This window comes from Heptranchias perlo, chromosome 1, assembly GCF_035084215.1.
Source record: "Heptranchias perlo isolate sHepPer1 chromosome 1, sHepPer1.hap1, whole genome shotgun sequence".
NCBI lineage: Eukaryota > Metazoa > Chordata > Chondrichthyes > Hexanchiformes > Hexanchidae > Heptranchias > Heptranchias perlo.
This window is the reverse complement of record NC_090325.1, coordinates 72,386,750-72,399,194: the sequence shown is the minus strand read 5'-3', so window position 1 is coordinate 72,399,194 and position 12,445 is coordinate 72,386,750. Positions and strand designations below refer to the sequence as shown.

General features: G+C 46.2%; 1 protein-coding gene across 2 annotated transcripts in view; it reads right to left on the bottom strand.

Annotated features, from left to right (window-relative positions):
• The window catches only part of cwc27 (CWC27 spliceosome associated cyclophilin), a 304,048-nt gene that overhangs the window by 233,057 nt on the left and 58,546 nt on the right, over positions 1 to 12,445 (bottom strand). For both annotated transcript variants that reach the window (XM_067986629.1, XM_067986639.1), the window contains exons 8-9: positions 6,250 to 6,329; positions 2,159 to 2,198 (exon numbers count right to left, since the gene is read on the bottom strand). In XM_067986629.1, coding sequence (XP_067842730.1) covers positions 2,159 to 2,198; positions 6,250 to 6,329 — 120 coding nt within the window. The remainder of the gene's footprint in view (positions 1 to 2,158; positions 2,199 to 6,249; positions 6,330 to 12,445) is intronic.

The window sequence follows — 12,445 nt, the reverse complement described above, 5'->3', positions numbered from 1 at the left end:
GAGAAGAGGGCTGTTGAGAGCCAGGAGTATTGGGTGAGGGCAGGATGCTTGTATCTAGGAGTGGTGAGAGGAGAGTTTCAGGGTCTGAGAATGGTGTGTTGGGAGTGGGGAAGTGGTGGGATGAGGGTGCTGGGGTGTGTCAATGCTGGGAGCGTAGTCTTGGGGTGTGGGAGTGCTGGGAGGAAGGTTGTGCGCTTTAGCTGTTCGGGGAACAATGATAGGTGGATATCAGGGTGTGGGAGCAGCAAATGGGATGCTGTGCTTTTGGAAGATTGGAGAAGAGGAGGATACTGGGGTCTGCAACCATTGGAAAGGCGGGAGGGGGTCATGGGACGTGGAAAGGGTGATTGCACAGTGCAGAAGTAGTGTTAAGGGTGGGAGAGCATCCAATGATTGGAGTGTGAAATGTCTGAGGATTGGAGTGTAGGAAGGGTCCAGAATTATTTAGGGTGCCTGGGATGTTATTGTGTTCAGGGAGATTTGAGCTGGTAGAATTTTGGTGGGGTAAAAGGATAAAGGAGAATGAAGGCTGTAGGCTTTCATGATTTCACCCATACAAGTTTTCCAAAAGCATATTCTCAGTACTGATCTGGAAAGCCCGTTTTGATTATTTAAAGCCACTTAGGGCAGGTTTCCTTCCCTAAAAGGACATTAGTGAACCAGTTGGGTTTTTACAACAATCTAATACCTGCTTTTTATTGCCAGATTTTTAAACTGAATTCAAATTCTCAAGCTACCATGGTGGGATTTGAACTCACATTTTCTAGATTATTAGTCCAGGCCTCCGGTTTGCTAGTCCAGTGGCATAACTACTACGCTACCGTACCATTAATGTCGGCTGTATGGCGTCAATTACAGTATAAATGCACTTAAGTGCTTTAAGCTCGACCCCAAACTTAAGTGCTGGGAAGGCTGTTGCTGGATATTTGGCTCCTGCTACCGAGAAATGCGCTATTATCACGTCCCCAACTATCTTAGTGAAAGTGCAGTAAGCACCTGAAAAGAAAACTTATAGTTGGTTCCCAGATCATGGCCAGGTACCTGGTCATTTTGCACTTTTCTTGGAGATGGGTCAGTAGCAGGGAATGGGTAACATACGAAAGAGAAGGGCGCTTGGGAGCGACTGCAGGAGGGGAGCTAGGAGTGGTCAGCAGGGAAGCAACCACTTCAGGGCTCAGCCGAGGAGCAGGAGATGCAGCAGAGTTGGGACAGATGCCTGACCTTTATTAGCTTCAGGTATATGGCACAGTGGAGAACAGTACCACCACGCCACCTCCCTTGAAGACATAGCCAGGAGGGCTCAGAGCTGTTAATAAATGGGTAAGCTTAAACATGACAGATAAGTGGACAGAAATAGCATGATAAGAAGGTATTACAGGATATAAATATTACAATTTTACTGTGTGCACTAAACACAAGACTTTTAATATATTAAAAGTGGATCTCCCGTGACATTGACCAACATTAGCTGGAAGATACAGGGGTAGATTTTAACCATCGGGCAGCTGGTCAGTCGCACAATAGCGCCGACAGGAGCCCCAGCCCATTTTGAGGACTGAGTCTCATTAGCATATATGCAGCTAGCTGCACTCACCAAACAGGTGTCCCAAAGGCATAGTTGGTCAGCACGGGGAGTCTAGGAATGGCAGTTGGCTGTAGGAAAGGGTGGCGGGTGGGGAGGGGAGAAAAGAGGCGCACATTGATCCTGGCAGGTTGACTGGGGAAATTTCTTAAAAGGGTTTTCAATACAGTGATATGGGAAAACATGTATTATTTAAAGTATAGCTGAGTGTTTATTTTGAATAACATTGGTTTCCTCAGGTTACTAAATGGGAAACCCTTTTAAATAATTTTCCTCAGCTGCCACTATCAGTAGCTCCCATTGTCTTGACTAGTCCCTAGTCCCTTCCATGCTGTGATCATGAGGGCTTCGGGGCCTGGTTGCATCACCGACTGACAACAGTTGAAAAGAGATAAGAATCCAATTCATACAATTCTATGACCAGCACTTTGGGAGACAACTAATATACTGATTTAATATTCAAGCAATTGGATAGCTCTTTCAAAGACCTGGCACAGGCACGAAGGACCGAATGGTCTCTTTTTGTTCCGTAAGATTCTACAATACTTTCTCTGTAAATAATGCCTATCACCATACCTTGTCAGATCCCCTTTTTATCTTCATTGTTGCTGGTTCACTGGAGAGAATACAATAAGGAAGTATGTTAGATATACACTCAGTAATAAAATAGTTCAGGTTTCTATACCCAGTGGATAACACCCACTAGACACAATTTTCAATGGCATCATTTTTAATTCTGTGAATAGGCATGTAGCTGAGAGACTAATTAAACACACAAGTGCATACAAAGAATCCTCAAGTGTTACTCCACCAGTTAAGTTACACAAACTATGACAATGGCATATCCTTATTTCGAGTACAGTGAGTCACTGAGAATCATTTATTATCTATCTGTTATTGCATATAATTCAAACCACATTATGTCCCAGTTTGTCTCACATGGATCAGCTCCTGCATTAATAAATTGAGTTCACTCACTGGACAAATATCACAACGAATAGGACCCTGAAACACATCTTACTATGTCTAATTATTTCTAGGAGAACATTAAAAGCTATGATTGCAGAAAAGTTTTTTATTGTTTAAGTTTATGTTCAGTTACAAAATTAACATTTTAATGGACATATATCCAGAAGTCCTGACACTGCTGCAGTGGGAGTGCTAAGGCACAGCCCCATGCGAGTGGCAGTGACGCCATGGAAGAGACAGATGCTGTCTTCTATCAGGATGACAGCACGCCTGCTCCTCCACCAGCCCCTCAACCAGTGCCCGGTTTAGTGCTAGAAAGCCACCGTGGCTAGACTACCACGGCTGCAGTCGAGATGCTGTAGTCTGTAACTGGGCCCGCTCAGGCCAGAGTTCCTCGAGATTGCCCACCATGGCCATCTCAAGTGCCCTCAGTGAATGATCAGCAGCCTTCCATCTCCCGTGTTGAGCACATAAAACAGGTACTAGGGGTTTGCACAACGTGACCATTAGTTTTGAAATTTATTTGATGGCAATTTAAAAATCACCATTTTGCACCAAATTCTTGTTGTGCAGACTTTCTTTGAACTGGTGTTTGTTGAAAATGCCTAGTGATAGAAATTTAAGTTGAGGGCATCCATCTAAAGAATGGAAGAACTGGTTCTGATAGCAGGAGAGACTGTTGGTGCAAGGTAGAAGAAGGGATGATTCAACCAAAACATTCATTGATGATCTGTTGGTGTACATATCTGGCAGCTGGCAGGATTAGTGGCCCTTGCTCTTCCTCGGCATCCTGCTACTCTCCCTGCTCCTGCACCTCTACACCTTCCTCCACAGGTGGCTGTAAGGGTTGCCCCTTTGCAGGGATAAGTTACAGATCATACAGCAAATCTGGAGACACGCTCAGGGCTATACTGCAGAACGGCTCCAGACCTACCCAAGCAGTGGATCTTCTGATTCAGCATGCCGACGGTTTGCTCAAACAGAGCTCTGGAACTGGTTGAGGGGATAGCGGAGTAGCAGGCATGCTATCATCCTGAGAGAAGACAGCATGTGTCTCTCCCACTGCATCACTGCCACTCGCATGGGGCTGTGCCTTAGCATGCCCATTGCTCTGCGCAAGAAAAGTGACGTGATGGTTTGTAAGCCCCTTTCCTTATTTTCCTTCACGCTTAGCAAATGGAGGAGATGTCGGAACCCAGAGCCTCAACGACAGTAACTGAAGGATCCGATGCAGTGTCATAGAGGTGACCACATACTCCATGGTGACTCTGATTGTAGCGCTCCATTGAATCTGTGCTCGAGTTCCTGACTGAAGTCATGAGCCATGTATAGAGGGGATACCCCTTTTCCCCAATCAGCTAGCCTGGCACCCGATGGTCTGGACGGCAGCGTGCATTTGATGTGTCAGATTTTTCATGGTGGGAGAGAGCCTGAAGTACAAGTGTTGAATCTGGGATTGGGTATTATACATAGATTCAGCTAAATTTCAGCAGATCCTGATACTCAGTCTATTCTTAGGTTTGATGCTGATAGCTTATGTATGGCGGCACACATCTTTATAACCATATTCCACAGGGACAGGGCCAAGATGAACCCAATAAAACTTGCTTGATGCAGTATACAAGAGATCTGGGGACTGGTTTCACTCCTGCATCAGGAATCGCTAAATCAAGTATATTAAGGCGCGCGCGCGCGCACACACACACACACACACACACACACACACACAGTCTTGTTTCTCAACTGTCTGTAGTTTGACAAGGAAGATCTTGGACATGTCACTAGCTTTACTAAAACCCCCAGGGCATGGACAGTCTTGTCATGGGAGTTACATTAGTCCTAGAAGGTGTTATACAGCTCTAAGGCGTTTTGTCTGAGACAAGATGGTAGGTTTGCATTTTCTTCTACAAATTCTCTAGTATTTGATTTGATGGGATACACATTCACTTGATTACGTTCAGTGAAATTATGTTTTTTTTTCAACAGGAGGTTTAAACAAGTTGGATAAATAGCTCATTGTCTGTGGAAGAGAGCTAGATTGGCTAAATGGCTTTTCTCAATATGTGTTTTAAAGCTCCTAATCCCAACCCAGTTCCTAGTGGGCTTGAGTCCACTGTCCATGCGACAGCCACTGATCATATCAGTCAGATAATCATAAAAGTAAAAGAAAGAAAAAAAGAACTTGCATTTATATAGTGTCTTTCAAGGCCTCAGGATGTCCCAAGCGCTTTACAGCCAATGAAGTACTTCTGAAGTCTTGTCACTGTTGTAATGAAGGAAATGCAGCAGCCAATTTGCTCACAGCAACATCTCACAAACAGCAATGAGGTAATGACCAGAAAATTTGGTTTAGTGATGTTGATTGCAGGAGAAATATTGGCCAGGACAAGGAGAACTCCTCTGCTCTTCTTCGAATAGTGCCTCGGGATCTTTGTCCACCCAAGAGGGCAGATGGGATCTTGGATTAACCTCTCATCCGAAAGACGGCACCTCCGTCAATGCAGTGCTCCCTTCAGTACTGCACTGAAGTGTCTGCCTGGATATGTGCTCAAGTCTCTGGAGTGGGACTTGAACTCACAATCCTTCTGACTCAGGGGCAAGAGTGCTACCACTGAGCCAAGGCTGACAACCCCAGGCTTAGAAAATAACTGAAATGTACTTGCTCTATACATTTCTCACTCCTTTTGAGTCAAGTTAATATACACAAATAATGCAGTATACTTGTCCTGACTTGAAGTGCTTTATTCTAAAATTGGCTGTGAAAATATTCTACATCCCAACATTTCACTTACCAAGCACATAATTCACCAATATTTAGCATAAGTGATTTTTTTTTATTCAAGCAAAATTTTGGTTATAAATCTTTCACGCTTGTTAGTAACTCCACGTTATTCCTGTTATTTTAACCCCAGCATCAACCCATCTAATTTATTTATTTTGAACAGATTAACACTAGCACTAAAATGCCAGCATTATAATAACACCAATTGAAAAATCCAGGCTAAAGAGTCTTTGCAGCACTGAAAGAAATTAATGGTGTTCTGCTTACTACTGAAGGCTAAAGATCAATGGCAGTTTAAAGTACATCTTTTGGCATGCAGACTACTCCCACAAATATTACCTTAGTTATAAAATATATTCATCTTTTATTGATAGTTGTACCATAGCTAGGGGACGCAACATTATTTTAGTGTGCATAAATAAGGTTTTGTTTACTATTTAATTCAGTTTTTACACCCTGAAAAGTAACTTTCACCAAATGACTTAAAACATGATTATTGCAGTAATAATAATTTAAAAAAAGAGCCCCTTCCAACAAAGTCACCAACTTATGATTCTGGGCACCCACTGGTACATGATCAAAATGGTCATTGTTCATGTATAAACCGAGACAGTGAGTGTTGTCAGACTATTCAATCAGGAGGCACCACAGCCAAGTGCAATCATGCCCTCATTCGAGGTCTATTCACATGCAATTTACAGCAAGAGTTAATAGTTAGTGCAGCAATTTCCCCTTCCTATTCCTGGGGCACTGTAGCTCCTAATCTGCCATCCCAGCTGAGATCAGCTAACTCAACACAGAGCACGGGTCATGTCCACGGCCGTTCTGGTCTAAAAAGCTCAGTTTTCACCCTGACTATTGCATTCGCCAACTGAGCCTTCAGGGGAGCTAAGAACAGCTAAATAATAGGACTCACCTTTCAACAACTGGAACAGAGCTTAGCCGAGGGTCATCCTTCAACAAATCATGACTACTTTTGCTTTTTCCTTTCATACTCTATGAAACAGAAGTGTACAACTTAATTAAATTTTATAGATCACTTTTTTTTAAAATAGAACTGAGTTCAATGAATAATATATTAAAATAGACATCTATGAAAAATTGTACAGGACACAACAATATTTTAGGCTGTAAACAGATACAGCTGTCACTCTGCACTCATGTTTCTTTGAAATTAAATTAATAATTAGGTAATAAAAGATTGAAAGTAAGAAACTTCTAGCTCCTGCAATGGGTCAACTGCTTAAAGCAATGAGTAGCTGAGCAGTACAGATCAGGAAGGTCCCAGGCTCAATTTCTACTCTGTACTGAGTTCACTAATCTCAGTGAGTTACTTAGTTGGTTAGAATCTCCTTTGCTTAGTGGCAATTGAGGAAACCCATTTCTTGGGTCAAGAATAGATCAATACTCAAATATCTTGCTTTCTGTCCACAGCAAGATATTTGACTCCAACTGGAGTATCATTTTGCCTTACATTCAGCAGAGCATCATTTGCCACAGCTGATCAGACTGGGCGCAAATGTGAGGCAATCTAAGGTGAGTTTAGAGTGCATGTGCGTAAACACAAGTAGCGTGGTAAAAAAGGTTGGTGAGCTGCAGGCTCAAGTTGCCACGTTGGACTATGATGCCCCCTTAAGAACATATGAACATAAGAAATAGGAGCAGGAGTAGGCCATCCGGCCCCTCGAGCCTGCTCCGCTATTCAACAAGATCATGGCTGATCTTCTACCTCAACGCCATTTTCCTGCACTATCCCCATATCCCTTGATGCCTTTAATATCTAGAAATCTATCGATCTTTGTTTTGAATGTACTTAATGACTGAGCTTCTACAGCCCTCTGGGGTAGAGAATTCCAAAGATTCACCACCCTCAGTGAAGAAATTTCTCCTCATCTCAGTCCTAAATGGCCTACCCCTTATTCTGAGACTGTGACCCCTGATTCTAGACTCCCCAGCCAGGGGAAACATCCTCCCTGCATCTACTCTGTCGAGCCCTGTAAGAATTTTGTATGTTTCAATGAAATCACCTCTCATTCTTTTAAACTCTAGAAAATACAGGCCTAGTCCACTCAATTTCTCCTCATACGACAATCCCGCCATCCCAAGAATCAGTCCGGGGAACCTTCGTTGGACTCCCTCTATGGCAAGTATATTCTTTCTTAGGTAAGGAGACCAAAATTGTACACAATACTCCAGGTGCGGTCTCACCAAGGCCCTATATAATTGCAGTAAGACATCTTAACTCCTGTACTCAAATCCTCTTGTAATAAAAGCCAACATGCCACTTGCCTTCCTAATTGCTTGCTGCACCTGCATGTTAGCTTTCAGTGACATGTACAAGGACACCCAGGTCCCTTTGAACGTCAACATTTCCCAATCTCTCACCATTTAAAAAATAGTCTGCATTTGTTTTTCCTAACAAAGTGGATAACTTCACATTTTTCCACATTATATTCCATCTGCCATGTTCTTGCTCACTCACTTAGCCTTTCCATATCCCCTTGAAGCATCTTTGCATCCTCTTCACAACTCACATTCCCACCTAGATTTGTGTCGTCAGCAAACTTGGAAATATTACATTTGGTCCCCTCATCCATATCATTGATATAGGTTGCGAATAGCTGGGGCCCAAGCACTGATCCCTGCGGTACCCCACTAGTCACAGTCTGCCAACCTGAAAAAAAAAATCAGTTTATTCCTACTCTCTGTTTTCTGTCTGTTAACCAATTCTCAATCCATGTCAGTATACCCCCAATTCCATGTGCTCTAACTTTGTTCACCAACTTCCTGTGTGGGACCTTATCAAAAGCCTTCTGAAAATCCAAATACACTACATCCACTGGTTCCCCCTTATCGATTCTAGTAGCTGCATCCTCAAAGAACTCCAATAGGTTTGTCAAACATGATTTCCCTTTCATAAATCCATGTTGACTCTGCCAAATCCTATTATTATTTTCTAAGTGTCCTGTTATCACATCCTTTATAACAGATTCTAGTATTTTCCCTACTACGGATGTCAGGCTAACAGGTCTGTAGTTCCCCGTTTTCTCTCTCGCTCCTTTCTTAAATAGTGGGGTTATATCTGCTACCCTCCAATTTGCAGGAACCATTCCAGAATCGATAGAATTTTGGAAGGTGACAACCAATGCATTCACTGTCTCTATAGCCACTTCTTTCAAAACCCTGGGATGTAGATCATCAGGTCCTTGGGATTTATCAACTTTCAGTCCCATTAATTTCTCTAGTACTATTTTTTTTACTCTTACTAATTTCTTTCAGTTCCTCATTCTTGCCAGATCCTTGGTTCTCTAGTATTTCTGGGAGGTCTTTTGTGTCTTCTTCCAAGAAGACAGACACAAAGGCCCCGATATTACCAGGGAGGCGAGTTGGCAGCGGGGGCGGGCGACTGGGCGCGGGGGTGACCCGCCCAGTAAAATCAATATGTTCCCCACGTGATCGCAGGTAAATTGAAGCCACTTACCTTAAGCTTCCGGGTTTCCCATTGGAAACCTGCGCAGCGAGCAGACTGCGCACCCGCATCACAGGCTGTCAGCTGGAGGAACCCTATTTAAAGGGGCAGTCCGCTAATGCTGCTCCTGCAGCAAAGAACCTAAAGAGCGGCTTGGAGCAGCCCAGGGGAAAGGCTGTTCCCAGGTTTAATGATGCCTCACTGCAGGTGTTACTGGATGGGGTGAGGAGGAGGAGAGATATTCTACCCGACGGACAGGAAGAAGTGGCCTGCCTCTGCCACCAAGAAGGCGAGGCTCGAGGTGGCAGAGGAGGTCAGCAGCAGCAGCAACGTATCCCCCAGCTGGATCCAGTGCAGGAAGCGCTTCAATGACCTAACTAGGTCAGCCGAAGTGAGTACGCTTACTCGTTCTCCTACACTCCATCTTCCACATCACCGCCCCCACCCCGGTAGCGTAGTGGTTATGTTACTGGGCTAGTAATCCAGAGGCCTGGACTAAAATCCAGAGTCACGAGTTCAAATCCCGCCACGGCGGCTGGCGAATTTAAATTCAATTAATTAAATAAAAATCTGGAATTAAAATACTAGTATCAGCAATGATAGCCATGAAACTACCGGATTGTCGTAAAAACCCATCTGGTTCACTAATGTCCTTTAGGGAAGGAAACCTGCCGTCCTTACCCGGTCTGGCCTATATGTGACTCCAGACCCACAGCAATGTGGTTGATTCTTAATTGCCCTCTTAGGGATGGGCAATAAATGCCGGCCTTGCCAGCGACGCCCACATCCCGTGAACGAATAAAAAAAAAACCCTGCAACTCCTTCTACACTGTCAACACTACTCTATCACATCACTCCTCACACCCACTCAAACCTCATCCTCAACTTACCTGCACTTGCTCATCTCCCCAGTATTCATCCCACCACTACCACTCAACCCAATCCTCATACAATGTCATGGCACTGTCTCATACTCACCCTCTGATGCATCTCTTTCACGGTCAGCCTCAACCAAACCAATGCATTCAGCGGTTGGCCACATCACCATCCCTCACTCACGCCTCTCTACTTTCTCCCCTTATAGGAGAACAGAATCCAGAATGCAAGGGAGAGGGCGAAGACTGGAGGACGGCCGCAACATCAGGTCGTCCTCACGGATGCGGAGCAGGAGGCTCTCGAATTGAGCCGCACCCTTAACTGCCTGTCCATTGGGGTCATCGATACTGTCACCCGACAAACGGCTGGTGACAGAACTTTAACATCCAGTACTCACAATAGCAAATGATGTTAACATGCCTTGCCATCTTCAGCACCTCAACATCTGTCATCATGCTTAATATTGCCTTCTGTTCTCTTACAGGGCCTTCAGCGACTGCCATGATGGCGGAGGGCGATTCCTCAGAGGACCTACCGGCCTCTGAGGGGGCACAGTCACATCTGAGCAAACCATCCACCAGCACAGATATACACACATCGGTAGGTCCCCGTCCTCACTTAGTTGGGCTTGCACATGGTAAATCACCACACGTGAGCACGAGCACACACTGGTGGCCGGGTCAGCTGTGGAGAGTCCATGTCAGTGGGAGCATTCTTCTCCAGGCTCTGCTCAGCTGGACACAGATGCTGAACCCTGGGGGCCATCCATGAAAAGGAAAATGATCGAGGGGCAGCAGCACATTTGCGAGGTGCTGGAACAGGTGCCACGTACACTCTCCACAATCGCGCAGAGGATGGAGGAGTCCAACTCCTGCATGAGTGGAATGGTGGCATAGGTACAGGAGGGAATCTCTGAGATACTGTCACAGGGACGTGAGGGCATCTCTGAGATAGTGTTGCGGGTAAGTGCATGAATGTCTGCGATGGAGGGAAGGTTAACCTCCATCGAGCTTCAAGCACAGCTCAACAACGAGGCCATTGAGACCCTGACAACGGCCTTTCGGACACAGGGCGAGCAACTTTCTGCCGCCTTAAACAGGCAGGCAGATACACTAGCACTGGCCTTACAAGGCTTCACACACGTCCTCCAAACTGTCGTCCAGCAGAGTGATAGGAGTGATGTGGGCCTGGTCCAGGAGAGGGATGATGACGAAAGGGGACATGGAAGTGGGGACGCCACTCAAAGCGCTCCCACGTCTCACCCGTTGCCCCCCTCTCAACCAGTACCCGCAATGCTGCCTCCTCTCCAGGTGGTCGAGTCTGCCCCTGCACAGGTGCAGGTGCAGCAGTCTTTGGAGGGGCCCTCACGGGCACTGAAACCCAGAGGGCATCAGCCCAAAGCATCTAATTGGTCAGGGCATGAACAAGAGCAACCTGCCACTACCTCTGCTGCAGCCACAGGGGAAGCACCACGTAAGAGTAGCCGGAAGCGTAAGGCAAAGGTTTTGTGAGCACAAAGGGGATGCACAAGGGTGTTTGACGGTTTGTCATGTTTTTTATTTATATTTGATTTTTTTCCCACTCACAATAAATCTTATTGTTATCACCGCTACTGCCACGTCTTGCCCATTCTTGACTGGCTTGTGCAATACGTCCCTTTCATGAGGTTCACCATGAACAACCACACTTAATGCCACCCATTGGGTCACTCTACAGTGGGTGTAGGTGTAGTTGCACAACTATTTTGTGCAGGGGGCGGGGGAGGGGGCTGGTGTGACCGCTGCTCTGTCCAGGTGGTGAGGACTGGACTCTTCACACTGTCTGATGTTAGGAGAACCATTCACATATCAGTGACTCCCTGGCCTCATGAGCAGCCAGATGAGCCGCTGTTCTGCCCATGGGTTGCTCCTCCTCCTCCTCAATATGGGTGGCAGATGTGGATGGGGCCTCCTCCAGCGGCACCCCTCTCTATTGTGCCATGTTGTGCAGGGCGTCCCACTCTATCTGGCGCATATTGAAGCGCTCCCCCAGAACGATCAAGGCACCTGAAGCGCATCTTGAGCAGCACTCTAGCATTCTCAATTGTAGTCCTAGTAACAATGTGTCTGTCGTTATTGCTCGGTGGTAGGGTTCCTCAGAGGTGTCATGCCATGTGTGCAGGGGGTATCCCTTGTCCCCGAGGAGCCAGCGCTTGCGGGTGTTCGGTGCGTTGGACTCCCGGAGGATGAAGGAATCGTGGCAGCTGCCAGGGTATCTGGCGCACACATGTAGGAATCTCTTGAGATGGTCACAGATGAGCTAAGTGTTGATGAAGTGATAGCCCTTCCTGTTGATGAACAGTCCTGGCTCGTGCGGAGGTGCTCGTATTGCTATATGGGTGCAATCGATTACACCCTGCACCCGTGGGAAGCCGGCCACAGCGTGGAATCCAACTGCCCTCTCCGTCTGGCTGAGGTCATCCATGGGGAAGTTGATATAGCAAGAGGCCCTGCGAAAAAAGCCGTCGGTGATCTGCCTAATGCACGTGTGCAGACGACCAAGAGACCTCGCCGATGTCCCCGGTGGCACCCTGGAAGGATCCGGAGGCGAAGAAGTTGAGGGCAGTCGTGACTTTGACAGCGACAGGTAAGATGCTGCTCGGGCCAGCCGGGAGCAGCTCGGTATGAAGGAGGCTACAGATGTCCGCGACTACCTGGCGACTGAGTCTGAGCCTCCGTATGCACTGCTCCTCAGAGAGGTCCAGGAAGCCGAGCCTCAGTCTGTAGAC